Source organism: Lipotes vexillifer, unplaced genomic scaffold (genome assembly GCF_000442215.2).
Source record: "Lipotes vexillifer unplaced genomic scaffold, Lipotes_vexillifer_v1.1 scaffold543, whole genome shotgun sequence".
Taxonomy (NCBI): domain Eukaryota; kingdom Metazoa; phylum Chordata; class Mammalia; order Artiodactyla; family Lipotidae; genus Lipotes; species Lipotes vexillifer.
The window spans coordinates 4,075,246-4,096,670 of NW_006799055.1; the positions used below are offsets into that span (position 1 = coordinate 4,075,246).

At 44.4% G+C, this 21,425-nt stretch overlaps 1 protein-coding gene across 3 annotated transcripts in view; it reads right to left on the reverse strand.

Annotated features, from left to right (window-relative positions):
* Positions 1-21,126, reverse strand: part of ATP8A2 (ATPase phospholipid transporting 8A2) — a 463,903-nt gene extending 442,777 nt beyond the window's left edge. The window contains exon 1 of one of the 3 annotated variants that reach the window (XM_007471455.1): positions 20,974-21,126. In XM_007471455.1, coding sequence (XP_007471517.1) covers positions 20,974-21,074 — 101 coding nt within the window. In that variant the 5' untranslated portion in view covers positions 21,075-21,126. The remainder of the gene's footprint in view (positions 1-20,973) is intronic. The other 2 variants (XM_007471456.1, XM_007471457.1) reach the window with 2 other exon arrangements.
* Between the last annotated feature and the right edge of the window lie 299 nt (positions 21,127-21,425).

Consider the following 21,425-nt stretch of genomic DNA (forward strand, 5'->3'; position numbering starts at 1 on the left):
AGATCCCACGTGCCGCGGAGCGGCTGGGCCCGTGAGCCGTGGCCGCTGAGCCTGCGCGTCCGGAGCCTGTGCTCCGCAACGGGAGAGGCCACAGCGGTGAGAGGCCCACGTACCGCAAAAAATAATAATAATAATAAAACACAGCAAGAGGTTGCAAAACATACAGTGTTCTGATGGAAAAAATAAGAATTGATATGTCAAAACCAAAAATGTTCCAGTAGAAAAATGAGACAGGAAAAATAAGTTATACTAGAAAGGAGACAAACATGATATACTAACTCACTAATTCATCCTGAAGTAAATAAGTTAAAGCTTCATCTATAAGAGAATTCAGAGCGATCTCTTCCAAACCTAACTTAGAAATACGGCGGAAACCACCAAAAGAATTAAAAACAGTGGCTGCCGTTGGTGGAACAGAACCAGAATGGGAGAGACAGGGCTGGAAGCTACTGATTTTCATGATAAGCTTCCACAGTACTGGAACTTTTAACTACCTTATGTATTATTCTAATAAATATTTTAAATAAAAATTAATAGTACCAGATGTAACTATCAAGGGGCCATCAGTTCTTGGATGTTTAGCTAATTTCAGGAACGGTTGTACACAAGGAGCTGTTTATTAGAACATGAAATTAGGCTGAAGACCTAGTTTACTCGTATACCACTCACCACCACAAAATGAGACAGTTACACTCATATCTGATAGTAATCCCTTCAATCACCTCCTTCCGCCAGCAGCAACTGCGCTCCGGGTCACGGATAAAAGGAAGGGAATTTTAGCCTGCCCTCCATAAGTCTAACGAGAAGCAAGCGTCAGCCTGGCACCCAGAGTACAAAGCGTTTACACACTCGTTGCTTTCAGAAGAGCAGTCTGGCTTCCAGGACAGGAGTCCTCACCCTGTAACTCGGCCCATGGGAGAAATGAGAGTAAAGCTCCTCCCCCTTAAATGGAAGTCACTTTATTCTGCAGCATATTCAGCTCTTATTCAGTTCTCTTGCTTCCTTTCATCCTCTGCTAAATTCCTAGAACCTCTTTCTTCTTCTCATCAAACTACATACTTCTCTTCTGAGCCAACAGCCCAAGGGGTCACCTTCTCTGCAAGCTTTCCTCTATTCACGTCTACCCAGGGCACAATCATTTCAACTGTGTGTGTATGAGTGTGGGCGGGGGTGAGGGGTAGGGGAAAGGGAGCAGGGAAAGCAATTCTCTCTCCTCTGACCGTTGAGCTCTAGGTTGGCCACATCAAATAAGTATTCCCTTAACCCCTGTGCTTGCCTTGCAGGTGGAGAGCCCAGAGCACACCTCAGACCAGCAGCAGCACAGCGCCCTCTGCTGGCCGGTCGTCACCGCAGTGTTTCTGCCAGGTAGACCTCACTGCCCCATCCAGTCTGAGCCAGACCACCACGGTCCTCAGTCGTTCTCCAACAGAAGCTTCAATTCACCCCATGTTCAAAGGGTTCCAACCCGGGGGGGTGGAGGACAAAAGCGCACCAACCAGGAAGCCTGAGCTGTGACCTCAGATCAAGGTCCGCACAACATGAAACTGTGTTAGAACATAGCTACAGGAAGCAGGAAAGTGATGGCAAGAAATAAAAATACGGTGGAACACACATATGGCCACCTTACCTTTGATAAAGGAGGCAAGGATATACAATGGAGAAAAGACAGCCTCTTCAATAAGTGGTGCTGGGCAAACTGGACAGCTACATGGAAAAGAATGAAATTAGAACACTCCCTAACACCACACAAAAATAAACTCAAAATGGATTAAAGACCTAAATGTAAGGCCAGACACTGTAAAACTGTTAGAGGAAAACATAGGCAGAACACTCTGTGACATAAATCACAGCAAGATCCTTTTTGACCCACCTCCTAGAGTAATGGAAATAAACACAAAAATCAACAAATGGGACCTAATGAAACTTCAAAGCTTTTGCACAGCAAAGGAGACCATAAACAAGACGAAAAGACAACCCTCAGAATGGGAGAAAATATTTGCAAATGAAGCAACTGACAAAGGATTAACCTCCAAAATTTACAAGCAGCTCATGCAGCTCAATATCAAAAAAACAAACAACCCAATCCAAAAATGGGCAGAAGACCTAAATAGACATTTCTCCAAACAAGATATACAGATTGCCAACAAACACATGAATGAATGCTCAACATCATTAATCATTAGAGAAATGCAAATCAAAACTACAATGAGGTATCATCTCACACCAGTCAGAATGGCCATCATCAAAAATTCTACAAACAATAAATGCTGGACAGGGTGTGGAGGAAAGGGAACCCACTTGCACTGTTGGTGGGAATGTAAACTGATACAGCCACTATGGAGAACAGTTATGGAGGTTCCTTAAAAAACTAAAAATAGAACTACCATATGACCCAGCAATCCCACTACTGGACATATACCCTGAGAAAACCATAATTCAAAAAGAGTCATGTACCACAATGTCCACTGCAGCTCTATTTACAATAGCCAGGACATGGAAGGAACCTAAAAGTGTCCATCAACAGATGAATGGATAAAGAAGATGTGGCACATATACACAATGGAATATTATGCAGCCATTAAAAAAGACGAAATGGTGTTATTTGTAGTGAGGTAGATGGACCTGGAGTCTGTCATACAGAGTGAAGTTAAGTCAGAAAGAGAAAAACAAATACTGTATGCTAACCCATATATATGAAATCTAAAAAAAAAAATGGTTCTGAAGAACCTAGGGGCAAGACAGGAATAAAGACGCAGACGTAGAGAATGGACTTGAGGACATGGGGAGGGGGAAGGGTAAGCTGGGACAAAGTGAGAGCGAAGCATGAGCATATATACACTACCAAACGTAAAACAGCTAGCTAGTGGGAAGCAGCCGCATAGCACGGGGAGATCAGCTCGGTGCTTTGTGACCACCCAGAGGGGTGGGGTAGGGAGGGTGGGAGGGAGGGAGACGCAAGAGGGAGGGGATATGGGGGCATATGTACATGTAGAGCTGATTCAGTTTGTTACACAGCAGAAACTAACACACCACTGCAAAGCAATTATACTCCAATAAAGATGTTAAAAAAAAATAGGGTGGGAGACAAGGGACCCCAGCCTCCATCCTCGCTTCCAGGTCCCTCTCCCCCCTCCCCCCTCCCCCGGAGCCCTCCATCAACCTTTGCAAAAGCAAATCCCGTCACTTCTTAAAACCAAGTCAAACCTCTTGTCAACGTCTTAACCACGGGCCAATCCTGAGGTCATGAGATACTCTGGCCTTTTCTGAGCTAAGAGGAGGTGGGTAGGTGCCACCCTGCAGGGAGGAAGCGGAGAGTGGCGACGGGACCATTCTCACCCCCCAGTCCTGTTTCGTTTTTACCCAAATCTGACCCTTATAGTCCTTAGGAGCAACACGCCAGGACAGCGGGGCTCACACAGCTGTCGGGGAGGGAGGTGCCAGCCAAGGGGAGAGCTGAGCAAACACCGAACTCCTGCACAGAGGGAGGTGGCGCTGGGACAGGAGTACAGTCATCTCCGGGACACCACCTAGCAAAGAGCCGCCAGAGGGGACATGAGGGGCAGGGGGAGCTCACAAGTGAAGCCCAAGGACATCGCTGTGACAAAGGAAACCACCAGAGCATCACGCTTACTCGCCGTTGGATGGATGTGGATGGAAGGCGTCCGAAAGAATCAATGGGAAGATAGTGGTGACGGTGTTTGCAAACAGTTATATAAATGTCAGAAGCTTCAATTCACTTTTTATTCTTCTGTTTTCAGTTTTCTGAACAGAGATGAAGGTCCTGTGACTATCAGAGAAGCAAAGCTCTTCTAAAAACCCACAGGTACCAGGGTCTCTGCCCCTCCAAAAGCGGAAACAAAGAAACAGAACACAGGCTGCGTCCCCTCTCGTCTCCCCTCTCGCCGTACCTGCAGCCTCCCTCACTGTCTCTGCCAAAGCAGCCTCATACCTTCTCTGCTGCGGCAGCGGTTGGGCTCCCAGGAAACCTAATAAAACATTTATGCGTGTTTCAATCCTCTGCAGTGGCAGGAAGGTCAAAGCCCCCCCACCAGGCACAAAGCCCCCTCGGAACAGTCTCCAGCACACACAGAATTCACTGCGGCCAATCCAGGCCGATCTCTTTACTTCACTGGGGTTTTTCGTTTCCCCAAAGGTTTAAAAAAAACACTAACACGTGTTACTCAAGGAAGCAAAGCCCAGAGGGCCCTCCACTGCTGTGCAGTGACCCGCATGTGGCTCCCTGGGTTCACTGGGCCATGGCGGGGGCTCAGCTCCCTCCCCCAACCACCAGGTCGCTGCTCTGGTCCCTCCCCACTCCTCTAACCATCCCCCCACCAGCCTGGCTCCTTCCCGCTGAAGCTGTGCCTCTCCCCCTGCCATGGGGAAAACAGGACTTGATTCACCTTGACCCCCAGCTCACTAGCTGCCGCTGCTCCTTGGGCCTCAGCCCTTCCCATCCTCTTAGGAAGGGACGGTTCTCCTGTCCGCGTCCAAGTCCACGGGCTGCCCTTTAACCCCGGGCACCTCCACCAGGCTCTCATACCATCCGACGGTCCAATACCTCAGCCTTCCCCCCTGTCCTTCACTGCTGACCCCTCAACCTTTAAACATGCTCACGACTCTTCCTGGCAAGATCTATTTTTATATAAAATCGTGCCCGAGCTTCTCCCCTTCATCAGCCTCTCTCTCTTCATCGACTTATCTCTGCGGAAGGGTCCCTACCCATCTCCCTCCTCAAAGGGCTGTCCTTGGCTTCTGTACCCTCCTCCCCAGGTACCATGTCCCCTCCTTCACTGAGGGGCCCTTAGACAGGACCCTCTTGTTCAACATCCCCAAGGGTCTTGTCCACTCACTTCCGTATCTCAAATCGCCACCGCTGTGTGCACGGTCACCAAATCCACCTCCAGCCTTGATCTCTACCACAAGCCCTCCCTGGACCAATATATTTGCCTCTGGATACACCTGCCTGCCCATCCCAGACTTGCAAGGTCAGTGTGGTCCAAACTGATGGCTCTGCCTCCCGTTTCCCATTTGGTTAGTGATTCTATGATGGGTGCCAGCAACCACGCCCAGGAGTCCAGAGAAAAAGCAAGCAAAAATAGGAGATGAAACAAGTGACAACAGAGAGGTCAGGTGCCCCCAGTGAACAGAAGGAGAGGGTGGAATTCGGTGGGGATTCTGTTACTCAGAAAAACTAAGTTCATGAGCAACAAAACACAAACGTGAACAAAAAGAAAGCAAAGGCTGTACTATTCCAGCAAGGCCAAATACTACATAAGACCAAAATAGTAACTGGAGCCACGTCACCAGCAGCACGGTGACTTCTATGTATTAAGTGACACAGCACAAAGCATGTCAAGCGAAACTCAGGAGCGAGTTGACCCCAAAATTTGTGACAGTCTGGTAATAGCATTAGTCTCCTAACTGGATGGGTGAGAACAGAGAAGAATGTAATGTAAAACTCTGGAGCCTACAGAGAATCTATTTTCTCCCAAATGCAGAGGGAGACCTGAGCAAATCTCTCACTCCTAGTCGAAGGAAACGAAGCAACAGGGAATCCGTGACACATTCACAGACCACCTGCAACACCTGTCAACGGGCAAGAGACACAGGTTCCGCCTGCCTCGGGTGCTAAGGACGGCAGGCGTGGGAGCTGCAACAGGAGCTGGTCAACAGGTCAACTGAACCTGTTCCCCCAAGCCAGGCCACGGACTCAGGATACAGTCACCACAGGATTTCACAGCCAGAACAGACCTTGAAAGATCTACTTCGAGCCCCTCATTTGACACAAGAGGAAACCTAGGCCCGGAAGACAGGATGCTATGGCCGAATACAGCTGCACAGGTGCAGGAGAAGATGCAGCCCACGGCCAAGGGCAGCTTGAGACCCAGGACGATGGCAGAGGGGCAGCTTGCATCCGGTGGGTCACAGACCCAGAGAAGATTGCGTTTTAGCAGTCCCCTCCTCTGTGTGGCAAAATTACATTCAGTAACAATCATGAAACTAAAACATACAAAATTGACCGGGAAACAGCAAACACTGCCTTTATTAAGTTTTACGTAATCGTGCCAATAAATACTAAAATCATAGTACAAGAAAAAGCACAACTCTTTGTTATAAAGCAGAAACTAACACACCATTGTAAAGCAATTATACTCCAATAAAGGTGTTAAAAAAAAAAAAAGCACAACTATCTGCTCAATCATTTTTATATTTACATAACAGTTTGAATTTTGATCCTTTGCTTACAGGCTGCTACAACATTTACGTCAATAATTGTCAAGTAACTCATAGGTGAAATTTAACAAAATCAAAGCACCTGTAAAGAATATAATTTTGACAACTACTGAATCATACCACTAATGTTAGCTTTTTATTTTCTTGATTTGGTCTCCAATTTGCACACAAGGAATAATTATGAAAATGTTTCAATTTTAAGATTTTTATTAAATCTAGTCTGTGTACACTGGGGGCCAGAGGGTTACCTGGGACTGCTCCTAATTCCCATGTCGAATATAACATGTATTTAAAAGTAATAAAAATGTGCTAGTTTGAAGCATATATGTGTACTTATTTTATTGCCGACACTGCAGACCAATGCTGGTGGCACAAGGACAAGGCACAGCAGACAGACTTTTAGTCGGTTTTACTGTTTGCACCTCGGGCAGATGGCTCCTTGGTCCTCCACAAACTGTGGGGTTCAGGTGAGTTACGTACCTTTTTCCTGCAGGTTTCCTCACCTGTGAATTGGGGATTCCAGCTCCACCTCGCCCACACCTCCCTACCGGCCTCTCCTCAGGGGTGCAGGCTCAGATGTGGGAGCCTGGCCCCCTCACCTGGGTGCAGTCTGTACCGCAAGGTGAGCCTAAGAGGAAGGTGCCGTGGTAGTGAAAGTGACACACGGCACGACCCGGGAAGAACACACCAGAAGGCTGCGTTGAGTCTTCTGCTCCTGGAATTCCTCTTCTAAGAGGCTGAGGGTGTGAGCCAGAAAGCAGAGGGGAACTAGCTGATCCAGGCCTGGATAACACATGTGATCCCTAAGTCATCACCTGCCCCCAAACCCACCAAAAAACTAAAGCGAAATGGGATAAGAGACAAGTCACCAATGCCTTGCTTTTCCGTCATATCCCCAACGGCAGCTCAGTGACTGGTGTGTACTAGAGACTAAAAATAAATTTGCCAAGTGAACACATTTTAAACTTCAGCTGATAGAAATGACTAAGGGCGCCAGCTATCACGTTAAACCCCAAAGGCACCTGCATTTGAGGACAGACATCAATCTGTTAAGTCTGAAGAACTGACATTAAAAGCATTTCACTCAGTGCCCCCCCTTTCAGGAGTACTTTATATATAAAAGCAAAACATCAAAGACACACAAAACACAAATTTCTGAGGCTTAAGTAACTGCTTTGGGGGTTCGGTTCTGTTCAATAAGCAATTAAGTAAGAAGGGAAATCTTAGAAGCCAATTCCTATTTTCTGTTCAGTTCTGACCTTCACCTGTGGAAGAAAGTCATTCAGTGCAGTGCTGTGGGGCTGGGAGTGGCTGGACTGCCAACGGGGTGGGAGATGTGAGACAAGAAGGGCACTCTTCTTAAGAGACGTGGGACCCTCCCCTCCTGTGTAAACCATAATGGAAAAGTATATATACGTGTGTAACTGAGTCACTTTGCCGTACGGAAGAAATTAGCACGTTGTAAATCAACTATACCTCAATAATATATTTTAAAAAAGAGAGATGTGAGACCCAAATCTTAAAAGACCGAAAGGCTTTAGCAAGGAAGGAGAAAGCACTCCAGGGAAAGCGTGTGATTAAAGGCCCAAGGAGCACCTCGCTGCAGCCAGAACACAGTATGAGAAGGAACAGGGGGCTATGGGCCAGGAATCCAAGGATAGAATGAGCACAGCCTTGCATACCTTACTGAAGACGAAACACAAGTAGCAATGGTCACTGGATGAAGAATCCCAGAGCCTTCACTGTTCTAGAACAATAACCCCCTGGAAGGGAAATGGTTGAGGGGTAAGGGTCACCGTAACAAGTGGAGAAAGAGAGCCCCTGAACCGGGGCAGGAGAAACCACCTGCTTGACAAGGCAGGTCTGGTTAAAGCCCATGCCCAAACCCACCCAGTTTCTTCCCCAGCCTTCAATTCTCCATCCTAGTCCAGGAATATCCCAACTTTCCCAGGACCATCAGGGGAAAATGGGTAAAGTCGACGGGAGAAATAGGGAAGAAAATAAGTCATTTGAGTTTCCTTTAAACTTTTATACCTATTTTGAAAAGTGGTGCTTTTTTGTACCATGGTACACAGCAAGATGTAAGATCAAGCACAGAAGAATCAAAGGATGGAGACACCATAAAAACAATGACAGCTCGATAGAGCCCTGAAACTCCCTACAATGGTGGAGAATTACTATTTCAAAGGGCAGTAAGAAGATTACATGAAGTGTCCAGAGTAGACAGATTCAGAGAAACAGGAAATAGAACAGTGGGGGTCAGGGGGAGTGTGGGTGGGGAGGCTGGAGGGATAGAAAGTCTTAGTTTGGGAAGATGAAGAGTCCTGGCGATTGTCTGCACCATGACGTGAGTGTACTTGACCCTACTGAACCGTGTACTTAAAATAATGAGGATGGTAAATTTTATGTTACGTGTATTTAGCACAATTAAAAAGAAAAAAAGGGAAAGAAAAAAAGCGATAGACCTAGATGACATATTATGAAGGACCGGAGAGGCAATATCCACGGTGCATCACGTTCTGGACATTTTCACATTTGGAGCCTCATGTGACATCACAAGAAACCTTCAAGGAAATGTGCTTCCCATCTGACAAATGAGGAAATGCAGCCTCAGGGAAATTACTGGCACAGGTCATTCAGCCAGAAATCAGGAGAGCCAAGACCTACAGACCAGATTTGCTTCGTCCATCTCAGTTCACTCTGATTGCCTTTCCTCCTCTGGCTATTCAAAAAAAAAAAAAAAAAAAAAAAGTTTACACTGCTCGTTTTTTCAGTTACTATTTTTCCAGTAAGTACTTAGTAATTTAAAATTCTCTGTGATAACCTCAGGCAAACACTAAAATTAAATCTTAAAAATCAGGTTTAAGCAAAACGAAAATGTTTGTGTTTGTTCCTTACATCCACTCAGCCTACTCAATGTGCACATTATTTTTTAATCTCTACTAACACAACACCAAACCTGGTGGGGTTTTTTGTTGTTTTTTTTTTAACTCAAGTGATCATATACAAAGTTTAGTGGAAAGTTATTGCCAAACATACTATCTAAAATGCAAATGACGAGAACATCAAAATTCATAAGGCACTCAGCCAGACGCTGTTTACAGGGTTTTCTGCATATTAATTCAGTAATTATGCATATTAATTAATTAATCCTCACAATAATCCCGTGACATACGCACTGCAGGACGGGTGACAATAGGATCGCCTTCAACAAAATCACCACGTGCTAGTTTCCAACAGAAATCAGAGCCCCACCCCAGACCAAATAAACAGATTTTTCTTATGCAATTTAAGGTTTTTTTTTAAAAAAAACTGATCTATATATCCTGGTCTCTCCAACCATGCGCCAGGAAATGGGAAGCACCATATGGCCTGTGGAGTGCAAGCATGAAGTGACCATCGGCACTGATGCTGTCTTGCAAAGATTCCACAAAAATGCATTTGATCATTTATGGGCTACATCAACCTGGCAAAAAGGTTTTAGAGACAATTCACTTTTTTTTTTTTTATTTTACTGAAGTATACTTGATTTACAATGTTTATTTCTGCTGAACAGCAAAGTGATTCAGTTATACATATATGTTGATATATTCTTTTTCATATTCTTTTCTATTATGGTTTGTAGGATATTAAATACAGTTCTCTGCGCTGTACAGTAGGACCTTGTTGTTGATCCATTCTATATATAATAGTTTGCATCTGCTAAGCCCAAACTCCCAATCCATCTCTCCCCGGCCCCCTGCCCCCTCAGTCAGCAACTATCTTCAAAGTCCTACTAAGCAGAGAACACATCTCACATGTTACAACAAAGCTCTATCACTCAACTACTGCTCTATTCACTACGTTATAAACATTATTATTCCACGGACATATGTGGACCCATTTTTAGGCCATTCTAATTTTTTAAATACCCGATGTATTTCAAAAAGTAAACAGCATATGAGTTTCTCAAAAAGCCTAGACATTCTTACTGTATTCATTTTTTCTAATTGTAGTATCTCAAAATATCAAAATTCATGAGGTCCCTTAGCCCAACAGTTCAAAAGAACATGCGATGCATAACTGATTTATCTTCAGCTGCTAGGTGAGAAAACATACTTGGCTGTGAAGAACATTAATCTCTGCAAACTATTTATATAGAAAGTATTATGATTTAAAACCTAACTGAGCTAACTTTCCTATAAAGCAATCCACTATTCCCAAATCCTTAAACATCAGGGGTTGGTTTCTATAAAACACTTATTTTATTCCATAGCAAACACCAGCACTGTATTAAAAATAGCTTCTTGTCTAGGTAAGCGTATGACATGTGAAAAAACTTTTTGCAGCACTGTATTGTGCCCATGAACCATCCAAAGAAAGTTACTATCAAATGGACCGCAAATCTCAAAATACATGGTCCTCAGAACTTGGAATGAGAAAAAAATGGTCAGTAATTGATGAACATTGAAGCTTTCTGAACATGTTCTCAGGGCTTAATATGAGCATGTAGTTTTGGAGTTTTCAGGTACAGTTTTAAGGGCAGAAATATCATAGAAAACTTCTCCAACCCTCAATGGAGACAGATGTTCCTTTGTAGGCAAATGAATTATAAGCATTAAGTGAGCATTTCGGGCGTATGTGCGTGTGTGTGTGTATGTGTGTACGTGTGTGTGCACGCGTGTGCGCACGCATTTACACAGAATGGAGGAAGGAGATTGGTAAAGACATCAGAAGGAATCTCCCATGATGTTTTCTTTGGCCTTGGAGTTTCCCAACTTCATAATATTGACAATACTGGGCTTATAAACATGGTTGACCCATGTCAGGACCTCCATACAGAGAATAGCTATGTATATACGTGCACACACACTCCCTCCTATCCTTAAAATTATTTCTCCTGCAACATCTAAGGAAACATAGTGAACAAAACTTTACTGAAATCCTAGTGGCAGCTGTCCAGCAAAACAGTAACACTGAGAGAAGTCAATGTTTCTGTTTACCCTTCTGCCATAGCCATTTATGAGGTAATTCAATTTATTCTGATCTATCAACCCTAGAATGATTAATGATTTGTAAAGGTAACATGAAACATTAATAAGAGGCAGTTTTGGCATCTTGACAGAGATGGAATACTGGGGAAGTATGACACTACTCAGCCTATATAGCCTTACTGTTTTCAAATAAAGAGCTCTTTTTTTAAATTGTCAGAGCTTGGTAACACATTTCATATGCTAGACAATACTTTTGAAACCTCCACTCTTTTACAGGAGCAGAAATAAAGGAGTCATTCTTTGATTGGATAACTTAAGGAATATTCCTTTATATAACTGCATCAGCCAGAAGGGTCCCGGAAACAATGTAACGCTGTCACCTGCCCCTTTAAAAGCCTTCCTCTCTGCAGCTAACTCACCTCCAGGAGCCTGGCTTTTCTCGGCACCTCAGGCATCACCCGCATCGTTTCTGGAAAGGCACACGCACGGCTGGTAGACCTTCTGCCCTTCGCACGTGCCTCCCCCATGCCTGGATGCCCTCCCGGTGTGAGCCACTACTCACCTCCAACCCAGCTCACTGGTCATCTAACGTCAGCTTCACCCACACCCACTCTGCCGCTGGCCTGCCCTGCAGAGCCATGACCCACGCCCAGCCCCGGAGCATCACTCTTGACAGTCGGGGGCTGACGTGCTTCCCTAGCACAGACCAGCGCAGGCTTGGAAACGGTGCTCCAGCCTCCTTACTGTCATGCGTCTCAGTGCTGCTGAGGCCCAAGGTCAAGGTCAGACTGGGTCGGACCACACAGGTTTTCTCCAAGGAAAAGAATCTAGAGCAGGTGCTTCCACCCTGGGGTGTAGGAGGAAAAAGGTATCAGAGCTTATATGTACATGTACCTCCAAAAAGTTAGCTTCAAAAACCTTTACTGAATGCCCCAAGACCCTCTGTAACACAGCTGAAGGAGAAGCTCCCTAACAGCGGGGGTCAGGGGATGCTGTGGACTGAACTGTGTCCCCTGAAAATCCCTATGTCGAAGCCCTCACCCCACCCGCATCCTCCGTGACGGTATTGGAGATGGTGCCTTTGGGAGGTGATTAAGTTGAGATGGGGTCATGAGGGTGGGGCCCCCATGATGGCATTAGTGCCCTCACAGGAAGGGACACCACACAGCTTGGTCTCTCTCTCTCTCCTCACCACGTGAGAAGGTGGTGGCATGCAAGCCAGGAAGAGGGTCCTCACCAGAACTTGACCATGCTGGCACCCTCCATCTTGGACTTCCAGCCTCTAGAACTGTGAGAAAATGCATGTCTGTTGTTTAAACCCCCAGGCTATGGTATTCTGTCCTGGCAGCTTAAGTGACTAAGGGAGCAACAAAGGTGCCCTCCCCTGGCCGTTCTCTCGGCTTATTACTGCATGTTTCAGTGTCTGCATCCAGCTAGGCGCACTTGTCAACTAGACTAACTCTCCCAAAAAGAACAAGTGGCTTCAGAAACATGCAATGGACTTCCCCGGTGGCGCAGTGGATATGAATCCAGCTGCCAATGCAGGGGACACGAGTTCAAGCCCTGGGCCGGGAAGATCCCACATGCCGCGGAGCAACTAAGCCCGTGCGCCACAACTACTGAGCCTGCGCTCCAGAGCCCGCGTGCCACAACTACTGAGCCCATGAGCCACAACTACTGAAGCCTGCGCACCCAGAGCCCGTGCTCCACAACAAGAAGCCCACACACCACGACAAAGAGTAGCCCTTGCTCACTGCAACTAGAGAAAGCCTGCTCGCAGCGAAGAAGACCTAACGCAGCAGCCAAAAAAAAAAAAAAAAAAAAACCACGCAATGAAGCAAACCGCGTTTTGAAAATAAGAAACTAATGACAAGCAAATAAACAGTACAACTGGCACCTTTAGGAAATAAAAGCTCTTCAAAATCATTCTTCCAGGTTAAATGTTAGGATAATTTAATTAAATCTGATAAATCAGCCGAAAATATTCAAAATGCAAGAAAGTTACCAACAATGTGGATTGACATCCATAATCCTTAACTGAGAATCTTGGTAAATATGTATTGGGTCTTCAGATAATGATAGTAATACATATAGACAGAGAGTTAAATAGACATATTCCAGGTTCATGGTAAAAAGTTTTACTGATGGGACATGTGATCAAAAAAATCTGGAGACCACTGATGTGGCTTCTGTGACAGACCACTGATGTAGAGCTTCTGTGACAGAGCGAGGCCCTCTCCCCAGCTGTCAGCTTGTCTCAGGCAGGTCTGAAAGCCCCAGCCAGCCAAACCTCTCCAGGAGAACTACGGAGGACAAATACTGAAGATACAGAGAATAATCCCTCTGAAGGACCAATCACAACATCCCAAACTCAACCCCAAATCCTTTCCTACCTACATCTAATTAAAAAAACAGGTAAGGGTATCTAAAAGCCTACAGTTTGAGTTGTGAAGAGCTGGCGTTCATTTAGGAGAAAAGGGCAGATCAGCATTTAGATGATCAAAGCCAACCTCATGGATTTCAGGAAATTTCTTTGTAAAACCTCCCTCCCTCCCAACAATGGTCAGACCTCCCCTTTTGTTCTCACGAAGCATTGTCCCTCTTGAAAGGGCTGCTGATTAGCATTTCTGAGTAAGCTTCTGCTGTCTGTTGAGTGACTCAGCCAGAAGTAGCAGAATGAACACTTAGACGCCACTTTCTAGATAAGTACACAAAAGCTCACATGACTGAACTCTGAATGCAGAATTTTCTGCAGCCCACGGTTCTACTTTTTCAACTTCGACGCAACTAGATCGGACGTTTGCAAACAGACCCTACTGTTGCCAGCTAAGGGGATGCTGCCTTCCCATCTGATCGGCACCGTGGATATGTGAAGATACTGGTCCAGTCTCCCCTGACCACCATCCCTTCAAACACACATCTGTCTCCGGTAAGGACCCAACATCGCCCAAAGCATCCAACAGAAAGACAAGAGCTGAGCATTTAGTTCCTACCCTCCCAGATACTTCTGGTTTTTAGTCTATTTTTACTTTGAGATAAGTTGATACTCACAGAAGAGTCGCAAACATAGTACAGAGTTGCCATAAACCTTCACCCAGGCCCCCAACAAAGTCGGTATCTCCTATCACCTTAGAATCATGATCAAAACTAATTTAATGACATTGGCACAATACTACCCCAACTACAGAGTTCAAAATTCACCAGTGTTACATATCTACAATGGAATACTACTCAGCCATGAAAAAGAACAAAATAATGCCATTTGCAGCAACACAGTTGCAAGTAGACACTATCATACTAAGTGAAGTCAGTCAGAAAGAGAAAGACAAATATCATATGATATCACTCATATGTGGAACCTAAAATAAGACACAAACGAACTTATCTACGAAACAGAAGCAGACTCACAGACATAGAGAACAGACTTGTGGTTGCCAAGCGGGGGGTGGAGGGCTGGATTGGGAGTTTGGGATCAGCAGATGCAAACTATTATGTAGAGAATGGATAAACAACAAGGTCCTACTGTATATAGCACAGGGAACTATATTCAATAACCATCATGGAAAAGAATATGAAAAAGAATGTATATATGTGTACAACTGAATCACTTTGCTGGACAGCAGAAATTAACACAACATTGTAAATCAACTATGCTTCAATTTAAAAAATAAGTTCAGTGTTTCCTCCAATGTACCTTTTCTGTGCCAAGATCTGATTTAGAACTGATGCTGCATGTAGCTGTCACATCGCCCTAGTCGTCTCCAATTCTGGTTAATTTTAACTTGTGTTTTTCACAAATCCTGATGCTTAATTCTTTTTATCAGTAAGAGTCAGAAGCGCTCAAGTTCACAGAAGACAGACAGGAAGAGTTAAACAGAATCTGGGACTAGGGGAGGGGAAAATAAGTGACTGACTAGAACTCAAACCCAACACCTTTGCCTGTTTTTATAAATGGGAATGGCACAGACATTTCTTTAGTCAAATTCAAAATCTGCACCAGATCTACCCATACAAGGGTCAACTCAATAAAGCAATCACCTGTCCAAGTCGGTTCTCCTAGACATTTGCTGTTTCCTTAGAAACATCAAATACAAAACTGGCCCAAGGCTGACATGCTTTTGTTTCTAAAAATGCTACATTTCAAGAAAGCTCAAGCATTTCATAGTTACCTGAAATAAACAGTGCCAAAGGCCCCCGATTTGAATGCTTTTATCTGCAAAATGCCTCAAAAGCCCTGTCCAGTGGTGCAAACCTGATAAGCGTTCTAATTACAGGCATCTTCTATGCCCTTACTTGCTACTGGCATGTATAAAAGTAAGGATTCTTGATGTGCTGTGACATTCATGTTCAGAAAATATAGGATAGGAGTGCTTGGTTTGGAGATTAACCAAGTATATGCCTTGAAATTAAAAACAGCTAATGCTAACTATGTGAAGAGATTATATGTTAATTAGCTTGACTGTAGTATTTCGCTACGTGTATCAAACCATGACGTTGTATGCCTTAAGAACATACAAGTTTTATTCAAAATATAAACCGATCAATAAAAAAACAGCATAAATGGAAGAAAATCTTGAGGCCGTTTTAAAGTAGGCAAATGGAATGCTTTCAACATAATCAACTATTCTTGATAAGGATTTTATATACCTTTACCTTTGCCAAACTTGACAAGGATGACTGTCTCCCATGAGATCTATAAACCTTGGTTTTTAATACAACGATCTGTACGTGAATCAAAAGGAAGTTACGATTGTTACCAGTATCTTGGTATGGTTTCTCTGTTAAACTGTAAGCACTTTAAGTGTGATGACCAGATCCTACCTAAATTCTGCAGCTTTAGCCGTTTAGAGAGAATCGCTCATCCTCGCAGCCCTCCATGATCTTAGATCTGGTACCATATACAAACATTTACCACCGCTATTCGGGTACAAACTGCTTCTGAAGATGATTTTGTTCTCTTCACTCCGTAAAAGAAAAATATCTCTTAGGCATCAGGATCCCACCCTAATATTATGAAACTGTGATGCTATTAAACCTACCACCCAGTGCTCAATTCTCCTTTCTATAAAGGCAAAATTCTATTCCAAACTTATCCTGACAAAATCAGCAAACTATTCATATGAAGCAATTTTCTCTTAAGGCAAAGCAACTTTAAGCAATGCAATAGCTTGACAAAGCTCGAGTTATTGCTTTAATGAAGATTTTCGCCATCTTTAACTCCCACCTGAAATGAATGACTCATTCAAATCTGAGGGTCTGTAAACATTCCTAACTTGCTTTGAAGGCCTCATTTCAAACACTGGAGAAAACCGTTTGTTTTAAATGGCATGCTCGATAGTCACATAAAAAGACTGCACGTGCCTGATCTTGATGATATAAATATTGCCCATTCCTTTGATCAGGAAATCATTTCAAGGTATTTTCCGGAAAAAAGATTATATAACTTGAAATATTTTTTAAAATTAATTATTCGCCACCAGGTTCCACTAAATAGCAAGCTTTCTGTAAGCTTTTAATATTTAACTTAAAATGCTTAAAGGGAAATGGTATCGTTCATATGAAATGTCCGGAACAGGAAAATCTACAGAGATAGAAAGTGGATTAGTGGTTGCTTCAGGCCGGGGAGGAGGGGCTGGGGAGATGTCAGCTAAGGGGTACAGAGTTTCCTCTGGAAGTGATAAAATGTACAACCATCACCACAACTTTAGAACAACCTTGAATATACTAAAAGCTGCTGAACTGTATCCTTTAGATAGGTGAATTATATGGTGTGTGAATTATTTCTCAATAAAGCTGTTAAATTTTAAAGACGTGATTGTACACTTGAGAAAAAAGGAATCTTGTCAACTAGACATATATACAATCTTTCACGTGTAGATGTAATAATTACACTGTAAAATCTAGTCATTGCTGGGTGATTGAAGACAGTTACTGTCTTCACACTTAAGGTCCTAGAAGATCAATGCCTAGGAGAAAAAGACCATGTTCTATTTCTCTAGAATTTTGATAATCCAAATTCATTGGCTTCAATAATGGAAAACTTCAACATACCACAGCTTCGGATCAAACGCTGGTGTTACTTGCAGCGTCAAGAACAAGAGACATCCATTGACATGGCACAAACCCTCCCAGAATTTCAAGGAATTGCTTGGAATTTGAGTCACCATGTCTGGCATTCCCCTGGGGCTGCCAAAGCCACAGTTAACCCTGGCAGTGACCTTCTCACTCCCACTCGCCTGGTGGAGCCTCCTTCTCGGATGGACACACCAGTCCAAACGTTAACCCCGGACCATCCATCGCTGCCCTGAATTGTACCATGCTGCCCCTCACCAACCTCCCCAAACACCCAACCACCACATCCCGTCTTGGCAAACTCCAACCCCTTCCGTGAAGTCAAAACATCAGCTGCCCATGAAGGCAGTCACATAGCAACTGCCACCATCATGAGGTTCCAAGCCAGAGAGGGCCTCGGGTGGGGAAGGTAAGTGCGAGAGCTCGGTTCCAGGGAGGGCCAGCCTACGGAGGTGCAGGGCATCAGATACACCAGACACCCCCACTCCATGGACCAGCGTGAGCCCCATCTGTCCCAACGTGGTCCCTTCTTTTCAAAAGCCTCAGTTTAGATGCAAAGCTATCTGGGATCAACACTCCATGCCCCAGGTTCCGGGAAAAAACATTAATGTTTTCACAAGAAAAACTATATTAAGAAAAATAACTCCTTTATCAACTCCCTTTAATGAAAATATTCCTTTGAGTAGCTTTATCAACTTTCAACAAACAGTCATGACAAAGACAAAAAGCCTTATTTTTTTTAAAAATCAGTATTTTATAAAACGATTTCAGCGATATTCAAGTGCTGAAACAATATTGTTCAACATTTTGTAAAATCCTTAAACTATAAGCCAAGAAGCTTTAAAATCGATTCTTTAATGAACTACGAGTCACATTACCATTAGTAATTCCTAAGTAAATACACAGTGGAGGTAAAGTGAATATTGGAAGACCATTTTCTAGAACAGCAGGCACCATACTTTAATTTCTCAGAGCCTACTCAGTATACTCTGAAACCTACGCTCACAGTATAAGCCATGAACTCAAACTGTATGAATTGTAAGATTTAACATATTTAACTAATTCAATTATACACTCACATACAAGGCTTTAAATGGAATGGTTTGTGTCTATCTACTTTATTCCTAGCCAACCCACGGTATACTCCCACTTAGCCCTCCCTCACCCCCGAAAAAGTACAAATGAAACTGTATAACAGGAAGCCACTAGAAATCTCTTTGATTAATAATAAAAATCAGTTTCAAAAGTCAATGTGAGTCTTCAGATATAGAGAACAAACTTGTGGTTACCAAAAGGGAGGTGTGAGGGGAGGGATAAATTAGCAGTGTTTTATACACTACTATATATAAAACAGATCCAACAAGGACCTACTGTACAGCACAGGGAATTATATTCAGTATCTTGTAAAAACCTATAATGGAAAAGAGTCTGAAAAAGGATTTATATATACGTGTGTGTATAACTGAATCACTTTGCTGTACACCAGAAACTAACACAACATTGTACATAAACTACACTCCAACAAAAAATAAATTAAAAAATTTTTAAAGTCAATGTGAGTCTTAATTACAGAACAGGTTGTGGGGCCTCACTACCAAGGCTTTTAAAAATCTTCACCTTCCATGGGAACTAGAGAATTCAGACAAAAAACAAAGACCCCTATTTCATTCTCCCAGCTTTAAGCATGCACAAATGGATACCGAAATTAATAGGAACTAAGCAAATATACGACCTGAAAATATCTTAAGGTCACACATGAGACAGTCTAAGGAAATGGAACTATAATGTCAGTGCCGGATTGCAGATGGTTTAAGTATATTTCACAGAGTTGTGTATCCATCACCCCAACGAAACCCCGTGTACATTACAGTCATTCCTCTTTTCCCAACCTACTCCTCAGCCCGAGAAGCCACTAATCTTATGTCTCCGTAGATTTGCCTCCTCTGGGTATTTCATATAAATACAATCATACAGGAGGCCCATTACTGGCTTCTCCTAGCATGACGTGTTCAAAGTTAATTCATGTTGTAGACGTGCATTCTTTTTTGTGGCCAAATGATATCCCACTGTATGGATGTACCACAGTTTATTTACTCATTTGTCCGTCGACAGACATTTGGACTGTTTCCACTTCTGCCTACTATCATAATGCTGCTAGGGACTTTTATACCAGTTCTTGTGTGGTGGACATACACCTTCATTTCTCTTGGGTATATACACCTCGAATTTCTGGATCATATGTAACTTTACTAAATTTAACCTTTTAAGAAACTGCCAAACTGTTTTCCAAAGCAGCTCCACCATTTTTCATTCCCATCAGCAATGTAGGATGGTTCCCATTTCTGCACATCCTCGCCAACACCTGCTACTGTCTTTCTGATTAGAGCTATCCTAGTGGGTGAAGCGGGGAACTCGTGCTTGAGGCTCTGTATCTTAAACCAAGCCCACTCATCCTTGAATTCGGTCTCAGCTATCCTTCCAAGCTACACGCTTAAGTATTAAATAGGCCCCAACGGTCATTCTTAAAACCCAAAATAGAGCCGGGATAATCTAACACTCTTTTAATAAAGGAAAGCGTCACTTCTGCATAGTATATGCACCATTATTTTATCCCAAATCCTATCAAGCTACAATAATGTCCAACAGCCAGGCCTTTCTGAAGAAAGATGTCAGGCTAAGCTCAAGTGCTAAGGCTGCAGAGGAACACGTAACACATAACAAAGCTTTAGTTGGCGCTTTCACAGAGGAGCCCTGGCCTGGGACTCAGGTTTGTCAATAATCCGTATGTAACCTGACCAATCACTTACCTTCTCTACACCTGAGCATGGTGTTCTGAGCCACTCACAGGACTACATCCTCTGAAGTCGCTCCCAGAGATAAAGTTATCTAAGCCTGAAAGTTTAATGAAATTTGCAAACATGCTAACTCACACGCCCAGAAGATCTAGCTTTGCACAGCAGAAAGGCTTTGGGTTTAGTAGTCAGGCAGGCTAGGTTCTATTTCCAGCTATGCCATTTAGTAGCTAAAGGGCCATATTTAACATCCTTCTCTGTCAGTCTCCTCATCTGAAGGTAAGACTGCGTTCGTCGAGGGGTTCTGAGGTTTTATAAAGCCAGTGTAGCTAAAGCAACCAAGAGAGTGGCCGGCAAAAAGCAGACGTTTAAATGTTAGCGTCCATCCATCTTCCCGCTAACTCTGGGCAAAGTTTCCCAGCAAATAAAGCCCTCTTAACAAATGTCCTGGGCATTGAGAGCTGAATGCGAGTTCTTGTGACCTGAGGGATTCCAGTATAAAGCGCTTCTCCACACTACAGTCGGTAACTTGCTAAGGAGAGCTATCAATTGGCTTCAAACAGGGCTGGGGAATTCTTGGAAGGGCACTCAGGGATGAAGAGACGAGAAACCTCATTTTTGCCAGGGACGGAAGCCTAAAAACGTCCTCCGGGCTCACGGCCAGCCTGAGCACAGAACCAACGCAAAGGAGAGAAAGGTACGAGCTATATTCCCATGACCCGATTGGAAACGCGGGTGTAAACTGCCAGGCTTGAGCGGGAGGGGAGTGGAGGGGGCTGGCGACAGAAGAGAGGGGCGGGGGTCTGGCCAGGTGCGTGGAAAAGCCCAGGAGAGGAAGCCGAGCCAAATCGCAGCTGTGAATTAACTGCTTCCTGCGACTCTCGGCTGCCGCCTCCTACCTGATCCGGTTGTCACGGAATCTGTTGAGATGCGGTTGGTTGAGGTAAATGGTGCGGGCTGGTGCGTCCAGCTGGTCCCCAACAGACGTGGCCCGGGACATCTCATCATCTGCCTTCCTGTAGCCCAAAGAAGAACGAACAGGTCCTGCGGAGAAGAGGCGCGGTCAGAAAGCAGAACACAAAGAAGTCACGCCCGGCACAGGCAGCGGCACAGGCGGGCGGGCGGGCGGGGACCAGCTGGAAAGGATGCTCCGGGCGACGCGCCGCAGCTGTACCTCGGCGGCCCCTGGAGACGCGCGCAGCTTGCCGGCCCCGCCCCGCCCCGCCCCGCCCCGCCCCGCCCCGGGGCACTCAGCGTCCTCCCTCCAGGCAGTTCTGACCGAGCTGGAGCCCCTCCCATTCCCCCCTCCTCCTGTTTCCGCCCCCATCCCCGGCCAGCCGGGCCTGGGCGC